We start from the raw sequence: 25622 nt of genomic DNA, 5'->3' as shown, positions 1-25622 counted from the left end.
TACTAATGCAAAAAGAAAATCAATTCAACACTAAGAATGACAATAATATTGAATATTTGTTCTTTAGTTTTACATTGGTTTAGACAATTAAAATATATAATCTAATTTTAATTTCCTTTAATAATTAGTCATGTAACTAAATGCTTATTAAGCTTATTTTAGCATGATTTAGTACTTTTAAATTATGATCATTTTCACTATGACTTGTTAATTTGCAATATTTGTTTTACGCGATTTCATTATTATTATTATTTTTGTTGGATATTTTAGTGTCATTAATCATATCATATTGTGTTATTTTTTTTAAGAACCACCTTAGATAGTTGTATTTTGGTAGGACTAAAGAAATATTTGAAATACAAGTAAATTATATGTTTGTATGAATACTTTACCGGAAAAATCCGAAAAAACGAAAAAACCCGAATTTTATTGGTTTAGTTTGGTTTATAAATTTAAAAATCCGACACAAATAATTTGGTTTGATAGTTGAAAAACCCGAACCAACCCGGCCATGTACAACCCTATAACAAACTCATAAATTATGTTCACTGATCAAACAACTCATGAACATTTCTCCCCCTTTTCCTTCTCATCCTTTTAAAAAATGAAAAGATAAAGAAAACACACAACCACAGTATTGTCACAAATTTGAATTTAGTCAAATTCCAATATAAGTATCAAAATTAGGGGGAAAAAAGAGAGAGAAAGAATGAAAGCCTTGCTTTATTATATGAAGTAAACGCAATCATATATATAGTGAAAATATGAACATAGTAACACTCCATTATATTAGTGGTGAGCTACAAGCCTACAATTTCACCTGAAAATTCACCATAACTCAATAATTTTGATTCAAACCCTATTTTGTATTTTCATATCTACTTATTACGTATAAATAACTTACAAAGAATCTAGTGAGCTACATTTTCTAGAATTCAGAATTTATAAACACAAAATCATAGCTCCATCTCTGCACACCAACAAATCAAAACTTTGAGTCAACTATGGAGACGGCGGGGTAGGTGGTACAATTAGTAATCTTGGCCTAAAAGTTGATGCGGCCTTTGGTGGTGGTGGTGGTGGCGGAGAAGGTCTCATCATCTCAGCATATAAACAGCTAGTAGTGGCCATATTTCTAAATGGCTATTTTGAAAAATGGCCATTTCTTGTATAACAAGTAATGCAAAAATACAAGTTATAATCATTTTCATGATTTCTAAAAGCTTATTGTTTGAGGTTTTGGGAATATGAGTTATATATATAGTAACATTAATAATTTTTTTTATAATGTTTATGTCTTGGTCGAAGGTATTTGATTATTCAAAATTGTTGAAAAGTACAAAAATCAAAGAAAGTTCATGAGTTTGCAATATGACTTTAATAATTTTCAACCTACTTGTGTTGAACTTGTCTTCAAATTAATCGAACAATTCAAAGAAAGTACTGAATACCAAATGAAAAATCATTATAAAAAGGAATTGTTAACGCCTATGGTTTTACAATTTTGGATCTCATATAATCCTATGATCTTGCGTACGCACTATTATCCTTATGATCTAGTTTTAGTGGTTGAGTTAAAATAAGGGTCTCAACGCTTTTCTTTATTTTAATCATAGTATCAATTAAAAGTCAGTACCATCACATCTTATTGTTTACCTATTGTTGGGCTCCCATATAATATGCGCTTCAAATATTCCATCTTGTGTGTCCATGAGATATTGAGTCTCGCGTTATGAGGAAAATGATCTATTTATATGATTTTGATAATTCTAACCTCATAAACTAGTTGTTTGGATTGAGTTAGTTCAATGTGTTCATTTCTTTATCGATGAAAATGCTGATCAAAAGAGAAAACTTGGAAAACATGAATTTATTAATTTCTTTTCTAGTCTTCTGTTGAAACGTTTAATAATGTCACAATATTATATTGTTGAATAATGTGTGATACATCTTTAAAAGACTGACGAAATTTCATTTTCAAGAAATTAAAAATATATTACAAAACCGTGTTTTTATAGAAGTCACAAGACATGGACTAAATAATTTTATGTATATTATTCGAGAAAGTGATGGGACTAATCCCATCCCAAAAATATTGATCATTATTTCTTATATCGAGATATATATATTTTTCTCCGATATTTAGTGTCTGCTATTACTTGATTAATTTGAATTCGTATTTTTTCATTATTTCTATTTCTAAAAAAAAATAAAGTTTTGAGGCCTCTATTAGTAGAGTACGCTAAAGGGGTTTCTTATCTTTGGCTAGTATCACATGTATATTTATGAGCTTTGATATACATATGAGCAATGCAAATATTTATATTTCAAGATCATTAAATTATTTCTAATTTATCTTTTTCTAACTTAAATGATAAATTTTATTTTTAAAATTTTAGCAATATTCTAATTTGAGTTCTATTTCTAAATTAATAGTTTGAATAATCTAATTGTATTTGAGGTAAAATGTTTAGTATAAATAAAAACGACTTCATTCCTAGAATTCAAACATAACATATATATGATGGTACAACAAAAAGATTCGTAATAGATTAATGGCATGGAAAGAAAGCTTTGCTTCATTTATAAATGTAAATAATTAAAAGAAATCATCACATTAAATAATTAGAAGGAGAAAAAAAAAACAGATATACATCATGGTATAGAGAGTACCAACTTTCGATCGAGGAGACAAATTTGGTATACTGTCTTTCCATTATCAACAGGTATATAGTAAAAAAATATGAACATGGTAATATGGCCAAAAATAATCATCAATATGGAGCTGGACTAACTGTTTCTGCGGGCCTAGGTGTTGGTGGAGGCGGCCTGCTTCGTTGGGCTGAAACAACTAGTGGCCACATTTCTATACCTAAAGAGGCTTTCTCTGTAAAGCTATTTTGAAAAATGATCATATCTTGTATAACAAGTAATGAAATTATACAAATTATAACCATCTTCATTTTTATTTTTAAATTTGGGACTTGTTTATTATTGTCCTAGGTTTATGGTATAGGGGTTATATATATATATATATATATATATATAGCACATACTTTAACTCTTTTCTTTAATTTGACTATTCAAAAATGTTGAAAACACATCATGAGCACATAGGAATTCCTTTAATGTTTTGCTTCGTAGGAATTCTCATTTTCTTATGAAGAAAATGACATGACATGACACTTAGGGAGTTTTAATTTTCTAATAGGAAATTTATATAATTAACAAGGTAATTTCTTCTAGTATGGAAATTTTGCATGAGATGATCAAATCATGACTTTTTAAAATGTAGCAAGAGAATAATGGTTTAATGACGAAATTGACTAGTTACACAATTTGAATAAAAGAAAATAATTCTATAAATATTTTCGATGAAATTAATTTGTTGTTGAAATCACAATCTCAACCCCGCGCTATTAGAAGACCTTTTTTCCAAGATTGGGAAAGTCATTGAACAAGATTTTACCGATCTCATGTGTTAAAGATATTCTACAAAAATATACATATAATTAAAATAAAACATATATATTTTACCATAAAATTAAACCAACAAAACTCCAAACCTCGACTACTTCAATTTCTTTTGAAAAAATAATGAAAATCCATTTTAGCTTCTTGAATTTAAAGTATATACATATATAATTCTTCGAAAGGTAGGTCTTTTGAAAAATAAAAGGTTATTTTCAATACACGTCTCAACAACCAATTCAAGGAAAATTATTCATAACTAATAAAACATCAAATAAATTCATCACACGTGTCACTTCTAGGAATTACATGTGAATTGGAGACTTATATTGATCATTCTAACACATGGAGGTGAAATGCAAAGAAAAGTTATAACTTGAGGTCCAAGAAAGAAAAGAAAAAATAGGGATGACAACGGTGCAGATCAAAATTTTAAGGGATTGCCATGGTGATTTAATATGATCATGATATATATTTTTTGTTTGGATTTAGTGAAATAACAATAATAATATGATTGGAGCATTAACAACATAGTTTGAAGTGAAATGTTATTGTACAATCTGATACAATGAACCAAATTGAATAAGTTGTTTAATATTTATATGTTTTATTTTACTCTTACTATAACAAATCTCGAGAAAGTAACCATTTTCCAAACTAATTGAAATACTATTATTCAAATTTAAATTTTCAAAGTAATATTCATAAGAATAATTTTTTAATAAAATAAACACTTACTTATTTTATTTTTTTTAATAGGAATGCGCATACAAAATGGATACAAGTAAAACCAAACTTATAGTGTATAAAAAAAGAAAAAAATTATTCGTTGTTATGTATACTAACAACAATAATCTTTATTATTAGGTACATAAAAGAAAAAACTAAACAAAGATTTTAAAATCGTTCATAAGCAACAGTACGACTTAAGTCCATTAGAAGAAGGACCAACTCCATGATCTTAAATGCATTACTCTTATAGGACTCGTTCAATATGGAGGTGGGGGCGGAAATAATGTTGACCTATCTCGTTGGCCAGTTATTGGCCCGCCCTTTGGTGGTGGTGGTGGTGGTGGAGGTGGCATAGGTCTCCGCCGAGCTGAAACAGCCAGCAGTGGCCACATTCCTATACCTATAGAGGATTTGTGTATACAACTATTGTGAAAAATGGACACTTCTTGTATAACTAGTAATGCAATGATAAAAGTTATAATCATCTTCATTTCTTTAATTTAGGACTTGTTTCTTATGTTCTTAATTTTTTGTTAGAATTTATAGGTATATGTTTAGTTAGGAGGCTTTGAATTTGTCAAAAAACATGAAATTTTAAAAGGACTTATGATCAATTACCAACCTCATTGCACTTGTCTTTTTAAATTCATTGACATGTCACTTTTTTCTACATTTGGAATTTGATTTTATATATAGCAATAAAATTTTATTAATTTCATAATACATAAAAACGTACTACTTAACTTGTGTCTACTTGTACATGCACACCTAAAGTTAGAGGGCTAAGTGTCAGCTAAGACCAAGTTAAAAAACACTAAGCCTTTGGCGTTGTGCTGGTTGAATTTGAAGTCTTTATATTAGTCCTTCAATAAGTAGGTCCTTTGGATAAAAAGATCATCTTATAATACATTCAAAGAAAATTATTTAAAACTAATGAAAATAAAGATCAAGAAATTTAGGAATTACATGTGAATTGAAGACTTGTCTTTCTCAAAAAAACGTGGAGGTGAAGGGCAAAGAAAAGTTGTTACTTGAGATCCAAGAGAGCATAGGGGGGCGATGGGGCGGGTTAATTGAAATTTCCGAGTAAAACATTAAGAAAATGACTTCTCTACATAAAATAAGAAAATTAAAATATTTTTTAAAACTCTCTTTAAACCTCTTGACCACCACCTAATCCACCCATAGACATCATAGGCCATCGACCACTGACCCGGCCGAACCCACCACTCGCTCCTACTTGCTATCTTCCCGGCCTCCGCCTCTTCTTCTAGAAAAATATACTTTTTTCGTATCAAATATGTATTTTAATTTTTTAAATATTTGATTGGTCAAGATTTTTGAAAAATATTATTATAAGAAAACAAATTAGTTAAAATTGACTTAATTCCCTATTGAATAAGTTTTATACGTACATAAATTGTCTCCTCCTATCCTTCCAACATAGTACCCCCATCCCCACCATTCCCACTCTCTACATCCATTTGTATATATCCCAATAGTGTTTGTCTAAATTATATAAAATATTTTCACGATAATATATTTTGTTTACTTATCAAGCAGCTGAAAATAAATAAGAAATAAACTTATTTTTAAAAATATTTTTTTTATAGCAAACATATCCTAAGGCTGAACTTGTATAATTATAACCGCACCACACCATTGTCATCCTAAGGAAAAGGATTCTCATTATCACTACTAAAAAAAACTCAAACTACCTATTGAAAATGAAAATTAATTCATTAGAAATCTCATATTCTTGATAACGTTCCAATAGAAATGTCCATCGAAAATACCCTCTTTATCTTTTTGTGAAATAGATAAAGGAAATTTCCAAATTTTCTTTGATGTTGTTTTTTTCAACATTTTTGACTAATCAAATGCATGGCCCCTACCAAGCCATACACACTATAAATACTAACGAATTAAAAAGAGTTATCCTAAAATCTCCAACAATAATAATAATAAGGTTTTAAGAAGAAAAATGAGGATGATAGTAATATATATCTTAGCATTTCTTGTTATACAAGAAGTGGCTATTTTTCAAAATAGCTTTACAGAAATAGCTACTTTAGGTGTAGGAATGTGGCCAATGGCTGTTTCTGCACTGAGGCCTGCTTCGCCGCCTCCACCACCACCGGAGGCCGCGGATAAGTCAGGCCATAGATCATCTCCTACACCAAGTGAAACTTTGTTGGTGTAAGTGATGTGTATATATATATATATATATGTGTGTTAGTTTTCACTATTTCAATTATAGCACTCTTTGTGACTTGTTAGTGTATATTGTTGTATTTGTTCAATAATTGAAGAAATAAAAATTTGTATAGTAGACCTCAGTGTGTTTGCGATTGAGGCGTAGTTATTGTATTTAGTTTGTTGCTCCATTGAATGGTATATGATATTCATGTGTAATTCTTAATTGGGCACTGAAGTTCAAGAAAAAATTTGAGGCTCGCATGAGTTGTATTTAAAAAACGACGGATCAGATTGTTACAGAGATTCAGTCCGTTAATATATTGTCATTAGCAAAAGAAGTAGAGATTATATTCAATCTATCCAAACATTATATTCATTTAAGCAATACATACAGTACGATATAATATAATACAATACAATACAATATGATAAGATACATCAAAAATTAATGCTCTTATTGTTGGAGGTTTTGGGAATATGGTTTACAACTTTTTCTTTTTATTTGTTAGAAGAATAATATAAGGATCGAAAGAAACCTTGTAAATGTCCCGTTTCTTTAGAAGAATTTGAGTTACTCTAATGAAAACAAATAATGATAAATAAAATATTGGAAGTAATAGAGAAAATGATTTGGCCAAATGAATGGGAGTAGGGGTGTGAAAAAAACTAAATCGAAAAAAGTGTTATTGATTTATTGTCATTGGGTTATTGAATTAATGGTTCTATAAAAAAAAAATCGGGTTATCGGTTCGGTATTGGTTTTAAATTTTGGGTTATTGGGTAAACCGATAACCTATTAAGCCTAGTAATTTACTACATTTACTTGTACATAAATATTATATATCAATCTCAATATCTTACAGCTAGTTACTGTATTTATATTTTAGCCTTCAATTCACACTTCAAAGTGATTTTTAGTTCACAACTTCACATTATACAAAACGTCAAAATCTAAAGTAAGAACCACATTCCTCTTAATTTTTCTTTGTGTTACACTTGTATAGTTTTTTCATTACATTATCGTGTTGTTGCGTCAAATTTATTAGAGAAGTCATATATTTATTTTATAAGTATTTTCTTATTGGTTAAACCGAAAACCAAACTTTTAAGTACCAAAACCAATTAACCAAAAAACCGATAAAAGATCTCTTATTGGTTTGGTTATTGGTTTAATGTATTTTAAAATTGAAAACCAATACACCAAACCAATAATACATAAAATCGAACCGAAACGACCGATGCACATCCTTCCAGGGCCTAATTATGTATAAACATGAAACAATTAGTAGGTTAAACTAATGATTAGGGGACTCAATAGTATGACCAAATTATTGTTATAGGGATTAAGATTAGTTCCTAGGTTGCATTTTTCGTAATTTAAATTTTGTTGAGGCTACAATTTTAGTAAAGTTCCAAAGTACCATTCATAAGGATAATTTAATAAAATAAACACATAATTATTAATATTTCTCAAGAGAAATACAAAATACAAAATGGATATAACTAACAACAATTATCTTTATTTTTGGTACATTAACAAAACAAAGATTTTAAAATTGTTCATAAGCAACACAACTTAAGGACGAATATCAAAGCTTCTTTCATTAAGGTCATTTGTACCCTTATAGGACTCGTTCAATATGGAGGTGGGGGAGGAAATAATGTTGACCTAGCTCGTTGGCCAGTTATTGGCCCGCCCTTTGGTGGTGGTGGTGGAGGTGGAGGTGGTATAGGTCTCCGCCGAGCTGAAACAGCCAGCAGTGGCCTCATTACTATACCTACAGAGGCTTTGTGTATACATCTATTGTGAAAAATGGACACTTGATCTTGTATAACTAGTGATGCGATGATAAAAGTTAAAATAATCTTCATTTCTTTAAGTTAAAATAAAGTATCTTCTCTTCTTATTATTTTGGTTAGAATTTATAGGAATATGTTTTGTTAGGAGGCCTTGAATTAGTAAAAATAAATGAAAAAAGAAACATTATAGAAAAGTTCATGAAATTTCAAAAAGACTTGATCAATTACCAACCTCACTGAACATTATCATTTTAATTCATTAACATGTCACTTTTTTCTACATTTAGGAAATTTTGATTTTCTAATACAATTTGCAAGGTAATTTATTCTAGCAAGGAAATCTTGGAGTACTACGAGATAACCCACCTAATTAGACGTATGTTGACACCTAATTTTGACCCTCTCCGATAGAAATTAATTCACGAGCTTCTTAATTTCCAAACGATTTAGAATAATTAGTTTCATAAAATTCAAATACTTTTCAAAGTCATTTTAAGTAATTTTAGTCGATTTTATAGTATTTTATAATTATATATGAAATCAGTGTTTCTTAAATATTCGAAAGTCATTTCAAAAAGATTCTATTTTTATTAAATCCTCAGTTGAGTTAATTAGGTTTAAAGCATAATTATAGTTTTAACTTATTTAGCTTATTAGTTCAATTATTTTATTTCGTTGATTTTGAGAAGCTTGTTAATTAATTAATTATAATTCATCGTGTTTAAAGTTTAGCCAGATTCACTAAATTAGCTATATTTTGAATCCTATATGGCAAAGTTTGCAATTCAAGTGGTCATTTCCCTATTACAAATCTAGCCCTCTTGACCTTTAATTCCATCCAAATTTCAGTCTATTCTTTCTCATCAAATACCCATTCCAGCAGCAACATACGCATACCACCCGACCCTGTGCGTTCTTCTTCTTCCTCCAGCAGTGAACGAAACTCAGAACTCTACGCAGCAAACTCAATCGCAAAATTGGCCCAACGATCTAACGAGAACAAACCCAAATCACAATCCAGTCCAGCGAATCAACCCTAATACAACAGTAGCTCACAACGATACACGGCGTCAACAGACGATTCTAGCTAAACGACAATAACAACGGACACATACGAAGCAATTCGAGACGAAACAATACACGGCGACTTCACGCCTTGTATTCGCGCAGGCTGTACGCTGCAAGTTTTGTCGCATTCCTTCTGTCCCTCTCAATTCGCAGTCGCAACAATAAAGCAACCGAAGCTTTCGTCCTTGTGACCTTGCGATGGAGCCACGTCGCTCGCCAAGGACATTGGAGTTGATATGAGGCGTCGATTCGCCCTTTCCTCTTTCGTAATTGGGTGAAATTTTCAGAGAAAATGTGTTTATCCTGAGTTGTGAAAGAATTTTGAAGTTTGAATTCGGAATGGGCCTCATTTCTACTCATTTTTCATCTGTTTCCCCCGACTTTGAAACCCTAGCTCCCCTCTATATAATCCATTATTGTTTCGGTATGACGGGTTGGAAAATTTTGAGTCAAGAAAAAAGGGTAAGATACAATGAAATACATAAGTTTTCTTTGAGGCTAAAATAGACACTAAAATCAACAAGTATTTAAAGAGCATCTCTATTCCAGTTTATTCTTCCAAACACGACCCTCCCGCTGCTCGTTGGAACTTTCTAAGTTGGTGGTGGTGGAATAGAACGCTCTAAGCTCATCCTGTCTCAATTCCTGCTCGACCAAAAGGTAAAGGTCTTTATCTTTTATGCTATTTCCCATCTTCAAAATGAGACTCTTGTGTGTTGTTTGCTTGATATTGGTTGTAAGTTCCGTCTTGAGTGTATTCAACTCTTTGTGTTAGTGTAATCTTCTTTCGTTTTGTTTCCTTCTAATCATGACAGCAAGTAGGGGTTGAATGTTAGTGAAATTTTTACTTAGTATGCTATGGTGTCGGTTTGATTCATTGGCTCATTGTCTTATTTGCATAGTAATTTGGTTGGCTCTGCTTTTTATAGTTTAACGTTTTAGTTAAATACGGACATCATGAGTTGTGTCACTTGGTTTCTCCACTGTATATTTTTTTTACTTTGAGTTAACACAACATAAAGTTAGTTGCTATCTGGATGACTTGCCTCTGTTCTTCCCTTTGATTATATATCTTTTCGACAGTGATTTAGCTTTGATTTAACTCGTAATACCATGTTCAATCTTAAGCTATCGTATATTGTCATTTAGCCAATGTTACTTTTATTTTCAACAAGTAATCCCCCCATCATTGTCTAGTCGGAAAACATCTGTTCCAAAATAGCATATCGTTTAATTTAGTTATGGGTTTGGTATTACTACTCAATCGTGTTATTCTCTCTGGATAATTTGTTCATTTATATTGGTTTGTGCTAGTGTCTAGCATGATAGTTTGAGTCACAAATGTTTTTTTATTTATTTAATCATGTCTAGTCTCTTTTCTTTTCTTTGCCTATAATGGTCTGGTATGCTACTGCCTCTAATGTCTATGTGTTTATTTTATCGTGATAAATTAGCATCGTTAGGTTCTATTGGAAGAGCTATTCTAACTATAGCATGGGCTATTTGAGACATAATGTGTGGACCATTTTTACTTGATGTCTTTTCTTTATATTAAATTATCAATGGATGATACTTATGCACTTCTTTTGTTTTCTGATGGATGTGATCTATTAATGAGTCCTTTGGAACTTAGACATTTACCCTTGCATTGCCAAGGGGCCATTAAGGCCTGATATCCTCTCTTCCCCGAGTCAGCTATCATGGAAAATTAGGAAAGCAGGTGCATAGGTTGAAAATTGATGAATACGGGTTGAAAAAAATTAGATTTTCATGTTCTGAAATTCGAAAACAAGTCAAAATACAGCTTGTAGACAACGGCATACGTGAATATACATGATGAAATACAATATACACGTTCGAAATGCAGAAATATAGATTGAGAAGGACGAAAATACAAAGACCAAATAAAATACAGGTTTTGGAAGGGCCAAATGGGTTGGATATGGCATGTATACAATAGTATACATAGAGCGTATACACATATTTTGAAAGCAAATATGGCTAAAACCCCAAGGAAATCACAGGTTGCCCTATTCGGGAATCTCCGGATCTGTGCTTATTTTCAACTCCCCGAAGCATTTCGTCGATTACTACGCCCTTCCTCGTCTCTGGGTGCCTAGGTATCAACCGTAAGCCTGAGAGAGGAGAGACAGCCATTTGATGCATGACAATGGAGAAAAGTACCATATGCTTTATGTTTCAGGCCCAACAACAGGAAAATCGGCTAAAGCCTAATGATATAATCAGCAAAATTGAAGGGGCGCTCAACTGGGCCAAAACCCTTGATTTTGATTTTTTTTTCTTTTAGACTTTAGGACAGATTATGAATTTGGTTTGGCCCCAATTTGATATTTCCTTCCTTTACTCTATATTTGTATTTGAATTGACTAACTTTTTTTTATGTGAATTGGTTTGACTTAATTAATTTCCCAAAAATAGTCATTTCTCTTTTATATTTAAAAAATAAAAAATATTCATTTTTTACGCATTTTATTTATTACTCAGCTCTATTTTATTATTAGTCTTGGAAATATTTGAGTTACTTCCCTTTAGAATGATCCCCCTTAGTTTATTTACCCTTAAAAAATAATTAATTAAAAAAATAATAGTAATAAATAAATAAGTTAAAATAATTGAGTTCTTTTATGTAGGTAAAATTTTAAAAATTTGTCAAAGTCATTTTTAGTCAAATCGTCGGTCAACCACAAGTTAGCGGACATTCTGAGGGGCTAACACCTTCTTGGAATGTACATTTGAACTCGAACCCTTTTTCAATTGATTTTATCTGTTCAAGTCTTTTGAAAACCTTAGATTTTTTCTTGATTTTTACTAAAAAATTAAGTGGTGACTCTGTTTCTTTTGGAAATTCGATTTCTCTTAAATCATAAATTTAATTGATTTTTCGAAAACTTAGTCATTTCTTTTATTTATTTTTTTGAGTAAAACAGAAATGATGACTCTGCTGGAAAATTAATTAAGTACTAATCATAAGATTTGACTTATTTGACTAATTGTTATTTGCGCTTAATCTGTTTAAACTGTTATAACTGTCATGGCATTTTCCGTTGTATGTATAGCATATTAAAGGATGATTTTGCAAAACCGCAGCCGGACTTTTTTTATAATCAACCCTTTTCCGAAATGATCGGCAATTTATTAGTTCGTCATACATCCAATGGTTGTCGTGAATTCCAGCTTAAGCTGTCCACTTGGGTTCCCGGTCTTTCAAAAGCCACTCATAGTCAACTAACGTAGAACAAAACCAAATCCCGATTTCTAGCTTATTTTGAACTAAGTCGACCCAACACCCAAGGCGTGTTGGGCCCATTAGAAGCCCACCTTGTGTCTATTTGACCTATTTGCCAATAACAAGACAATCATGCTTATGTGTTTAATTGAAGTATGTATATGTATTTTAAAACAAATCAATTATCTATGGGGGTGGGGGTAACTTACCTATGTCTGTTTTTCTTGTAGGATGATTCCAACACATGAACCTCTGAGAACTCGAATAGTGACCACACCTGATCCTTACCTTCAAGTTTGGTGGAAGTTCATGAACAATGGAGACAGGAGAAGGGTTCAAAGACACATAAGCAATCTCCCGTCACTAATAGAAATGATGGCTTGGCCCGGTTTAATTGGAAAAATGGTAAAGTTTTGGGACATCGACAATATGGTATTTCGGTTTGGGGAAGTGGAAATGATGCCGACTATTGAAGAAGTCCTTGCAAGTTATGAGAGTGTCGACATGTGCAACAAGGGGAAGCGTCAACCCGATACAGATCTTTTTTTCCCCAAAACATGGGATTTTGCCGAAATTAAAGAAAAATTGTCACTCGTCAAAACCAAATGGATGGACAAGCTTCCCGGACAAAACATTCCGCTTAGAAAGCTCTATTATCGATTTGGACGTGCAAGAGCTTACAAGAAATTTAAAAAAGAGTTTGTCTCAAAAGAAAAATGGAAGGAGACACGTCATCTTACCTTTGCAATATGCCTACTTGGGACGATGGTATTTTCCTAGGGACCAAACTACATTATCCATCCAAGTGTAGGAGTGGTCACTCATGCTATCTTTTATGGAGTGGGCTACGGGTTGGCAACCAAGTACTACACTTTGAAGCCTATGATTTTGGCCGACATTTATAAAGCTTTGGACAAGTGTCAAAGCGGCTAATTTTTCTTTCAGAAATGCAACATGATACTTTAATGGTGGCAAATGAGACACTTGATCAAAGCTCATAATCCAGAAGAACCAGATTTGTTAAGACGATCAGACGAACTTGCAGGCCACGATTAGTGGATGTACCATAATCATTGCAACAAAACTGAAGGTCTAAAATTCTGGTATCCGAGACTTCAGGGTTTAAGAGAAGAAAATGTGCAGTGGTCAATAGAATGTCTAGTGGTGACAAAGTAAATGGTGATTCGAGTGCAAATAGTCCCTTACTTGATATTTGTCGGATTAAGAGAAACTAGACCATATGCTCGCGGTTGAGTCCTTACACAACTAGGAGGGAAACAGGAGATTCCCCAAACCGCGGATATGAAGAAATTTGCAACCGATCATGAAAATGGACGAATCTCTTATGTTGAAGACATACGTAGAACATGAAAAACTCGAAGGCTATTAGGTGAGCCGGTACCAAACAGGTTTCGTCCTGAATGTTCTAAGAATTACAAGGAATGGATAAAGAAGAGCCTCGTCGAAACTATCGAGTTTGGTCCGAACGTTTCCCATATTATTGCAAATGTTGGAGCCAAACATCAAATTCGACTTCATCGACTCCAAGAGATGTTTGATAGGAATGAGTTCGAGCATCAACGTCGGCATTCAGAAGATGCCGAAGTCATAACTCAGTTAAAGCAAGAGCTACAAAGAGGTAGACAATGTATGTCAGAATTGGATAAAAGCATGGAACATCAGATTCAGTCGGTCGAGAGGTTCAGGCATCAAGAAAGGGCTCAGTTGGCAAGAGATCACCTATGGGCGAACAAATATGCTATGTGGGAAGAGGTCAGCATCGCCAAAAGGACCAAACTTGGTGAAGGATCAAGATGAGCTTGAAATTTGTTATCATCCCCTGCGTATGATTGCTTTATCTGTACTTTGCATTGTGGTTTACTTTCCAAACTCATTTCCCTAATTTTATGTTTGTCAATTTATGTTTGTCAAACATTTTTGAATGTTATTAATGAAATATTTTTGGGGATAATGAATTGGTTTAAAAAGACATATACATTCTTCAATTCGCTAGTCTGATCTTAGACATATTTATATACCTAAGTAGTCGAAATTGGCCTACGAAATGATGATGTTTGATGACAATCTTGATTTATTAGCTTGAATTCTAGTTTAAATTATTATGATTGCATACTTACACACGTGATTAGTTGTTTCAGGAAATATTGATGGAATGTGGATTGGTAAGAGGGAAGAAGGAGCAAGGAGATGCAGGAAAATGGCTAAGGCAGAAATCACCAATGGCTGGCGCGGCGCGCCACTAATGGTACGTCAGAGAGCATGTTGAGGCGTATTGCTTGGCGCGACGCGCCAGAGAGGAAACCTCTGAGGCACTGCTCAGGCGCTATGCTTGGCGCGACGCGCCAGGAGCAAAATGAAGAAAGAAAGATTGAGGCGCGATAAGGGGCGCGACACGCCACCTGTTCTCCGACTTTTTAAAGTTTTTAACAGAAATTGTATGAACTATAGTATTTTCTTATTTTCTAATAGCATGAGTAGTTAAACGCCTTAGTTCTGGGGCTGTGGCTACGAATTATGTGTTAAATGTTTGAGGTCTTATGAATTGATTTTTGGTTGTCAATCCAAATTACTTCTATATTCTTGTTTTACTATTTTATGCTTGCGCACCATAGAATAAATCTAGTGTCTAATCTTAAAATCGAAAGAGGAGGGATTAGATAAACCAGAGAATATAGAGAGCTCGGTCCACCCATTAAATTGAGGTGATTAGTGTTCAGGAGTGACACCCAGACGAACACCTTGCTTGGTTACGAAATAGGATGAAATATACATGGTCGCCAGTTAGTTTATTTATCCCCGCTCAACGATGTAGTTAGATGGCTAATGGGGTAGGCGACGAGAGGCGAACCACCCGGACCATACCATCAACCCTATAAACCACTAATTTGACAACTGAAGTGAATTCTAAGCCGATTATATGATACATGATATTCATTGGAGGCTGCAGCCCTGGAATTGTTTTTAAACTTGCTTGAACCATATTATATCAAAGTTGTTCATAATTAGTTACTTTCAATTAGTGCATAATTATTAGTAGATACTTAACTAAATCACAATTCTTAAAAAGGTTACTTGGTAAATTTTAGTTGTAGACTTGAGTGAATATAAGTTGATCATAAGTCCTTTGGGAACGATAACTCGTTTCTTGAATAATTGATACTACTTATACGACCACGTACACTTGCGTGTATTTTGGGAGTGACATAGGCCTACCCTTGGCACAAAAGGATCAGATGTATGTTTAGGACACGACATTTGTATGTTTACTTGTGTGCTTTAACTGTTTATGTGGTACGTTGCTTTAAATGAGGACATTTTTAGCCCACCCCTTGTCAAAAAATTTCTGAAAAAATCTCTACAATGCCAAATACAAGTCACTACCAAAGTTTCCGAGTCTTGAGTTTCTCAACCAAAAATAAAACCCTACCACCAAATCCTAAAACATTACTCTATCATCTCAGAAAAGGTAAAATTGCTGCTAAGATGGAAAAAGGCAAGAATGTCGATGTGACTATGAAGCTTGCATCCTCGGTCTGACGATGGCGATTAATATGAACGTTCATGAGCTATTGGTTATTGAGATTCAGATTTGCTAATTCACCAAGTTCAAGGAGAATGGGACATAAAAAACCCAAAGATCACACCGTACGTGCAGTATATACAGAAGTTGTGCAAAAGGTTCCGCAAGATTGAGTTCAGACACACTCCCAGGACACAGCCGATACTCTCTCCACCATTGCCTCGATGATTAAACATCCAGATACAAGTTATATTGATCCAATGGATATAGAGGTAAAAAGAGCAGCATGTCCATTGTTCATATGTTGAAGCAGAACCAGATGGTTTGCCTTGGTATTCTGACATCAAAAAGCATTTAGAGACCGGGACTTATCTAGCAAATGCAACGTTCAACCAGAAGAAATCTATACGTCGTATGGCTAATAATTTCTTTCTAAGCGGGGAAATCTTTTATAGTAGGACTCCAGATCTAGGCCTTCTCAGATGTGTTGATGCTATCGAAGCTGTGAAGCTTCTTGAATAGATACATGTTGGAGTTTGTGGTACTCATATGAATGGACTTACTTTGGAAAGGAAAATCCTTCGAGCCGGTTACTTTTGGATGACTATGGAGCATGATTGTTGCAAGTTTGTGCAGAAATGCCATAAATGTCAAGTGCATGGTGATTTGATTCGAGTGTCACCTCACGAACTCAATGCTATGAGTTCACCTTGGCCGTTTGTAGCTTGGGGCATGGATGTCATCGGTCCAATAGAGTCAGTCGCCTCAAACGGAGCTTGGGGCATGGATATCATCCGTCCAATAGAGCCAGCCGCCTTTAACGGACACAGATTCATTTTGATTTTTATTGACTATTTCACCAAGTGGGTAGAAGCAGCTTCGTATAAGTCGGTGACCAAGAAGGTTGTAGTTGATTTTGTTCGTAACAATTTAATATGTAGGTTTGGAGTACCAGAATCCATTATCACCGATAATGGAGAGAATCTCAATAGTCACTTGATAAGAGAGATATGTAAACAATTCAATATTATTCACCGGAACTCAACCGCCTATCGTCCCCATATGACTAGAGCTGTAGAAGCCGCCAACAAGAACATAAAGAATATTCTGAGGAAAAAGATTGACAATCATAGAGGTTGGCACGAGATATTGCCAAATGCTTTGTTGGGATACAGAATGATTGTCAGAACGTCAATTGGAGCTACTTCATACTTGTTAGTATATGGAACAGAAGCAGTTATACCTGCCGAAGTTGAGATACCTTCCTTGAGAATTATCCAAGAAGCTGAATTGAGTGATGTAGATTGGGTTCGCAAGCGGATTGATCAGCTAACATTTATTGATGAGAAAGATAATAATTGATGTTTGTCATGGTCAACTTTATCGACAGAGAATGATTCGTGTTTTCCACAAGAAAGTAAGAGCCAGGATATTTGAAATCGGTCAGTTGGTCCTTAAATGCATTTCCCCCCATCAGGATGAGTACAAAGGGAAATTCGCACCAAATTGGCAAGGACCCTACATGGTTCGCAAAGTGTCATCTGGAGGTGCCTTGGTCCTGTCGGAAATGGATGGCACCGAATGGCCAAAACCGATCAACTTATATGTTGTCAAGAGATACTATGTATGAAGTTTCAGTATGTTTTTCTGTTACTTCCTTGTAATCATTTTATTGGCTTGTAATTGCTTGGTTTAGAATTTTATCCCTTCTGTAATGAACTACGTCTGACCTGAATTCTAAAGAATGAGATACGTAGGCGGCCTACGCGGCCTCGGTCACCCTTTTATCCCCTCTTAATATTTCTTTATTCTTAAACTACGTTCGACCTGAATTATTAACAATGAGATACGTAGGCGGCCTATATCGGTCTCGATCGGCTCCTTGCTTTATTTTCCTATTTTTGTTAATCCTCGAGAAAGGGGAACTATGTTTGACCTGATTCCTGCCTCAACGGGATACGTAAATACTACAACGGCTCGGTCATTTCTACTTTTCTTACAATTGAAACTAGGACAGAATTTTTGAGAGGGACTCAAAAAGCTTAAGAAGAAAATCATTTCAACGAACCAAGACTGAAGTTACTTTGAAATTTGCAACTAGGTCAGAATTTTTGAGAAGATCTCCAAAATTCCGTGATTTGCTCACCAACAGTTCAAGATAAGCCAAGACAGTTAACTAGGACAGACATTGTTTAGGATGACCTCAAATTTTCAATAAGGTTCATCGAGAGTTTAGAACAACTTTGAATACTTCCCAAAAAATAATCAGATAGACCTCGACGTATCAACCTCAAAGTTGTTCGCTAAAGCTCGACGTGACATGACATTAGGCAGCGACCTTTTCCAAATATTTCTTTTTTGAAAATATATTTTTCTTAAAACTTTTCTTTCGTGTTTAAATTATTTTGCATAAATATGTATTGTCTTATCTATCAAGAAGCGGGAGATCAGAAAAATCAACTGGAGATAGTCAGACAAGGAGCAAACAATCGAAGAGATCGACATAGATTAGTTCATTTTTTAAACTAACAATTTTTCTGTGGATGCAAGTCTATAAGTTTGCCTCAAGATCATCATATTCCTCCATTCAACGAATATGGAGAAGTCAAAAAGGCGAGGAGCTCCCCAAAATTGATAATTTTTCTGTGAATGCATGAAATATTTTATGTTTCTTAAATCAAAGAATTAGGAATATAAATAGCATTATTTCATTCAATTCTCAGCAAGACAAAATTTGTAATGGACATACAAGTGTGTTCAGAGATAGAACAAATGAAAACCTCGAAAAAAGAAATATTGTTGTTTTCCAGCAACTAAAGACACCTGGAGGACATTATTTGTATCACATTATCAGAGATGATAATATTACTACACAAAGAGTCATCTATATTGTATTGTCAAATGAGATGATACCAATATCCGGAGGGTCATTTATATTGTACTATCAAACGAGATTATACCAATACTCAGAGGGTCATTTTTATATTGTCAAATGGGACGATACTGCCACCCAAAAAAATACCCAGAAGATCTCTTATGTTGCTCGGTGAAGCAGTGTCTTCGTTCAGTATTGGGGACGACATTATCAAAAGATTCATGCATTGCAAGAGAAGACTCGTGCATCGCAGAGAAAGAAATCATACATTGCAAAAGAAAGAAATCGTGCATGGCAAGAGAAGAAGGTCATGCATAGCAACAGAAAGAGGTCATGCATAGAAAGAGAAAGAGGTCATGCATAGCAAGAGGAAGAAGTCATGAGTCGCAAAGGAGGATTCATACATAGCAAGAGGAAGATTCATGCATAGCAAGAGGAAGAAGTCATGCATAGCAAGAGAAAGTCATGAACTGCGAGAGAAAAGAGTCATGCATCGCAAGAGAAAGATTAACCCATCATAAGAAGATCAACATCGGCTGCATCATTTTCTCTGCAAAAATAAAATCAAGAGAACCACCAACAACGGCATAAAGAGAACTATCAACATATTACATCAACTTATTTTATTACTTTAACATTAAAGGAAGAGTACATTGAAGATTACATTGCAAATATGAAACACAAGCTTTATTTGTTTTACGTCAAACCCGATGAAGTTGACGTCAAATGTTTAAAGAGAGAAACTAAGTGTCAACACGATAAAAGACACTATCTCTCCATTTGAATTATATTTTTATGCTAATCAGCTTTATCTCAGTCTTTGTCAAGAGCATCCGAGAGGATGAATTCTCAAAACAAACCACAGGTGTGGATGACATCAAAAAGGATGCAGCACAACGTGAAACTTTTTTCTTAAGCAGCAAACTGGGACATAGTCCAATGAGGAGTGCCAAATTTTTAGGACGCGAGCAGAAGAGCGACTTCCACCACAATCAAACCACATCCCTATCAGAAGGCATGTGGGTTTATCTTTGGGTTTGTCGATTTCAGTTTCGCATCCGGAAATTTTATCTCTATCGAAAGCAACTTTCCCAATCTAAGTGACAATACACTAAGAGCTTTGGAAATTATGTATGTATAAGTTATTAATTATGGGTGTGAAGCACGCCACATTCATAGCTAAGAGGTTGCAAGCCTCCTTTTAATACTCGACTTACTTTGTCACTTTTCCAGAACCAAAGGTGATCTAGTATAATAGATTTCCTTTTCACCCAATTGAGTCGAACTACAAGCAGCATGATTCCCTATGTTGATGGATATGTAGGCGGGATCAATATTGAAAACTCGGTTGTATTCCAATATTCGCTCTTAAATCTTTTTCTCAACCATTTTGGTACTTCCATAATTCGATATAGGGATGACTTTTGAATTCTTTTAAAATTGTGTGTCAAATCAAGCGTACCGAACTACATTTGGCCTGAATTATCATATAGTCTGAGATATGTAGGAAACCCACTTTCGGGGTTCAGCCATAATTCCTAAGGTCCGTACCAAATCCCTTTTCCAAGGATGAAGATGTGGTCGATCAAAATTGGATTAGTCGATTTCATTTTCCTCAAATTTCTTGCATCAATCCAAGTAAAATGAGAGACAGTTGTTGATACCTAATTTTGACCCTCCCCGATAGAAATTAATATGCGAGCTTCTTAATTTCCAAACGATTTAGAATAATTAGTTTCATAAAATTCAAATACTTTTCAAAGTCATTTTAAGTAATTTTAGTCGATTTTATAGTATTTTATAATTATATATGAAATCAGTGTTTCTTAAATATTCGAAAGTCGTTTCAAAAAGATTTTATTTTTATTAAATCTTCAATTGAGTTAATTGGGTTTAAAGCATAATTATAATTTTAAATTATTTAGCTTATTGGTTTAATTATTTTATTTCGTTGATTTTGAGAAGCTTGTTAATTAATTAATTATACTTCATCGTGTTTAAAGTTTAGCCGGATTCACTAAATTAGCTATATTTTGAATCCTAGCAATTTAAGTGGTCATTTTCCTATTACAAATCTAGCCCTCTTGACCTTTAATCCCATCCAAATTTCAGCCCATACTTTCTCATCAAATCCCCAGACCACTCATTTATTATTAACCCAGCCCACTATCAATTTTTTTAATACAACAACATAACAAAATTGGTCCATTCCAGCAGCAACATACGCATACCACCTGACCCTGGGCGTTCTTCTTCTTCCTCCAGTAGTGAGCGAAACCCAGAACTCTACGCAACAAACCCAATCGCAAAATCGGCCCAGCGATCCAGCGAGAACAAACCCAAATTGCAATCCAATCCAGCGAATCAACCCAAATCCAGCAGTAGCTCACAACGATACATGGCATCAAAAGACGATTCCAGCTAAACGACAACAACAACGGACACATATGAAGCAATTCGAGACGAAACAATACACGGTGACTTCATGCCGTGTACCCGCGCAGGCAGTACACTGCAAATTTTGTCTCTTTCCTCCCATCCCTCTCAATTCGCAGACGCAGCAGTAAAGCATTTCATGCTTTCGTCCTTGTGACCTTGAGATGGATCCACGTCGCTCGCCAAGGACATTGGAGTTGATCTGAGTCATCGATTCCCCCTTTCCTCCTTTTCTCTTTCAAAATTAGGTGAAATTTTTAGAGAAAATGTGTTTATCCTGAGTTGTGAAAGAATTTTTGAAGTTTGAATTTGAAATGGGCCTCGTTTCTACCCATTTTTCATCAGTTTCCCCCCAACTTTGGAACCCTAGCTCCCCTTTATATAACCCACTACTGTTTCGGTACGAGGGGTTGGAAAATTTTGAGTTAAGAAAAAAGGGTAAGAAACAGTGAAATACATACGTTTTCTTTGAGGCTAAAATAGACACTAAAATCAACAAGTATTTAAAGAGCATCTCGTTTCCATTTTATTCTTCCAAACACGACCCTCCCGCTGCTCGTTAGAACTTTCTAAGTTGCTGGTGGTGGAATAGAACACTCTAAGCTCGTCCTGTCTCAATTCCTGCTCGACCAAAAGGTAAAGGTCTTTATCTTTTATGCTCTTTCCCATCTTCAAAATGAGACTTTTGTGTGTTGTTTGCTTGATATTGGTTGTAAGTTCCGTCTTGAGTGTATTCAACTCTTTGTGTTAGTGTAATCTTTTTTCGTTTTGTTTCCTTCTAATCATGACAGCAAGTAGGGGTTGAATGCTAGTGAAATTTTTACTTAGTATGCTACGGTGTCGGTTTGATTCATTGGCTCATTGTCTTATTTGCATAGTAATTTGGTTGGCTCTGCTCTTAATAGTTTAACGTTTTGGTTAAAATTCGAACAACATAAGTTGTGTCACTTGGTTTCTCCACTGTATATTTTTTTTTTTACTTTTAGTTAACACAACATGAAATTAGTTGCTATCTGGATGACTTGTTTTTGTTCTTTCCCTTGATTATATATCTTGTTGACAGTGATTTAGCTTTGATTTAACTCGTGATACCATGTTCAATCTTAAGCTATCGTATATTGTCATTTAGCAATGTTACTTTTATTTTCAACAAGTAATCCCCCCCCCCCCCCATCCTTGTCTAGTCAAAAAACATCTGTTCCAAAATAGCATGTCGTTTAATTTAGTCATGGGTTTGGTATTACTGCTCAATAGTGCTATTCTCTCTGGATATTTTGTTCATTTTTGTTGGTTTGTGCTAGTGTCCTGCATGATAGTTTGTCACAAATGTTTTTTTTTTGTTTTTTTTTATTTAATCATTTCTAGTCTATTTTCTCTTCTTTGCCTATAAAGGTCTAATATGTTACTGCCTCCAATGTCTATGTGTTTATTTTATCGTGATAAATTAGCATCGTTAGGTTCTATTGGAAGAGCTATTTTGACTATAGTATGGGTTATTTGAGACCATAATGCGTGGATCATTTTTACATGATGTGTTTTCTTTATATTAAATTATCAATGGATGGTACTTATGTACTTCTTTTGTTTTCTGATGCATGTGATCTATTGATGAGTCATTTGGGACTTAGGCCTTAACCCTTGCATTACCAAGGGGACATTAATGTCTGATATCCTCTCTTCCTCGAGTCAACTATCATGGAAAATTAGGGAAGCATGTGCATAGGTTGAAAATTGATGAATACGGGCTAAAAAAATTGGATTTTCATATTTCAAAAATTCGAAACAAGTTAAAATACAACTTGTATACAACGGCATACGTCAATATACATGATGAAATATGATATACAGGTTCGAAATGCAGAAATATAGATTGAGAAGGGCGGAAATACAAAGTGCAAATAAAATATAGGTTTTGGAAGGCCCAAAATGGGTTGAATATGGCCTGTATATAATGGTATACATAATGCGTATACACAGATTTTTGAAAGCAAATAGTGCCAAAAGCCCAAGGAAATCACAATAGGCCCAACAACAGAAAAATGGGCCAAAGCCCAATGAAATAATCAGCAAAATTGAAGGGGAGCTCAAATGGACCAAAACCCTTGATTTTGATTTTTTTTTTTTTTTAGACTTTAGGACAGGTTCTGAATTTGATATTTCCTTCCTTTGCTCTTTATTTGTATTTGAATTGACTGACTTTTTTTTATGTGAATTGGTTTGCCTTAATTAATTTCCCAAAGATAGTCATTTCTCTTTTATATTTAAAAAATAAAAAAAAATTATTTTTTTCGCATTTTATTTATTACTCAGCTCTATTTTATTATTAGTCTTGGAAATATTTGAGTTACTTCCCTTTAGAATGATCCCCCTTAGTTTATTTCCCCTTAAAAAATAATTAATTAAAAAAATAATAGTAATAAATAAATAAGTTAAAATAAATGAGTTATTTTACGTAGTTAAAATTTCAAAAATTAGTCAAAGTCATTTTTAATCAAATCGCCGGTCAACCGAAAGTTAGCAGACATTCCGAGGGCCTAACACCTTCTCGGAATGTACATTGAACTCGAACCCTTTTTCAATTGATTTTATATGTTCAAGTCTTTTGAAACCCTTAAGTTTTTTCTTGATTTTTACTACAAATTTAAGTGGCGACTCTGTTTCTTTTGGAAATTCGATTTCCCTTAAATCATAAGTTTAATCAATTTTTCGAAAACTTAGTCATTTCTTCTATTTATTTTTTCGAGTAAAACAACGTACTTCACTATCATATATATTATTATTACCTATATATTCAAAATATTACGTATTTTACCACTGATTAACAATTTCTTACTATATTGAGAAAGATACACTCATATACATGCATTTTTGCTACCATATATATACACTAAAATAGGGAGAGAAACGAGTGAGATGGGGAGGGAGGCAAGTGAGATTTTGTTATGTATCTCAGATACATGCAAATAATACTAGATACACACTATATACATGTATATGGTGTGATTCACATGTATCGGGATACTAGATACATAGAAGTGTGGCGAGTGAGATGGGAGAGAGGCGAACGAGATTTGTTATGTATCTCAGATACATATGAATCTACTTTGATACAATATATCTAGAACAATTTTGACTTCATATCGTGAGAAACATGTATCTAGACGTATCTGCATGTATTTAGACGCATCAAAATCTGGTAAAATACGTAACATTACAAACTAGAGTTTATCTTAGTAATTAGCTCCTAAGCTAGTGGATTTATGCAAATTTTCCTTTCATTTATCATATTTTGTGTTATATTATACTCATGATATTCTATATAGGAGACGTATAACTAAAAGAACATTTGAATGCACCATAACACCATTCTTCGATTCCCAACTCATTTAATATATCTTTTGGAAAAGATGTTTATAGTTTATTGTTCTTGAGTTACCTCGCTCAACAACTCCCAACATATGCAAGACTATTCTACTCTCATCGTTCAAATTTAATTAAACGAGTTTTTCTTTTATCGTGATTTTTTATATTTTTTTAAATATTTTGAACTGTTAATTATTATGACTTATCATTCAACTTCTTATTTCAAATATCTTATTCTTATTTTTAAAAACTCTAAGATTATTTGTCTGAGTTCGGGATTAAAATTAAGAAATCTAAACATCAAAATCTAAATTATGTCACATAAATCATGACAAAAAAATATATTCTAAGGCATGTCTAACTAGGTCAAAATCAACCCTCAAATTAATGGGTCTTTTTCCTCTTTAATATCCACTCTTGGAGCATAAATTGGGATAGAAAATATATATTCTAAAGTGTGTCTAGCTAGGTCAAAAATAAACCCTTAAATCAATGGGTCTTTTTCCTCTTTAATATTCACTCTTGGAGCATAAATTAGGATAGAAAAAAAATTATTATGACTTATCATTCAACTTCATATTTCAACTATCTTATTCTTATTTTTAAAAACTCTAAGATTATTTGTTTGAGTTCAGGATTAAAATTAAAAAATCTAAACTTCAAAATCTAAATTGTGTCACATAAATTAGGACATAAAAAATATATTATAAGGCGTGTCTAGCTAAGTCAAAATCAACCCTCAAATTAATGGGTCTTTTTCCTCTTTAATATCCACTCTTGGAGCATAAATTGGGATAGAAAAAAATATATATTCTAAAGCATGTCTAGCTAGGTCAAAAATCAACGGGTCTTTTTCCTCTTTAATATTCACTCTTGGAGCATAAATTAGG

General features: G+C 33.5%; 1 protein-coding gene across 1 annotated transcript; it reads left to right on the top strand.

The window, feature by feature from the left end:
• The first annotated feature begins 16757 nt into the window (after positions 1 to 16757).
• LOC125818960 (uncharacterized) lies at positions 16758 to 17420 on the top strand. Its single transcript, XM_049498466.1, has one exon. It carries the CDS (start codon positions 16758 to 16760, stop codon positions 17418 to 17420), a length of 663 nt encoding a protein of 220 aa, XP_049354423.1.
• Positions 17421 to 25622: the final 8202 nt, after the last annotated feature.

This window comes from Solanum verrucosum, unplaced genomic scaffold, assembly GCF_900185275.1.
Source record: "Solanum verrucosum unplaced genomic scaffold, falcon-dt-bn FXZP01000252.1, whole genome shotgun sequence".
Lineage (NCBI taxonomy): Eukaryota > Viridiplantae > Streptophyta > Magnoliopsida > Solanales > Solanaceae > Solanum > Solanum verrucosum.
The sequence above is the reverse complement of the archived record's forward strand: the minus strand, read 5'-3'. Positions and strand labels throughout refer to the sequence as shown.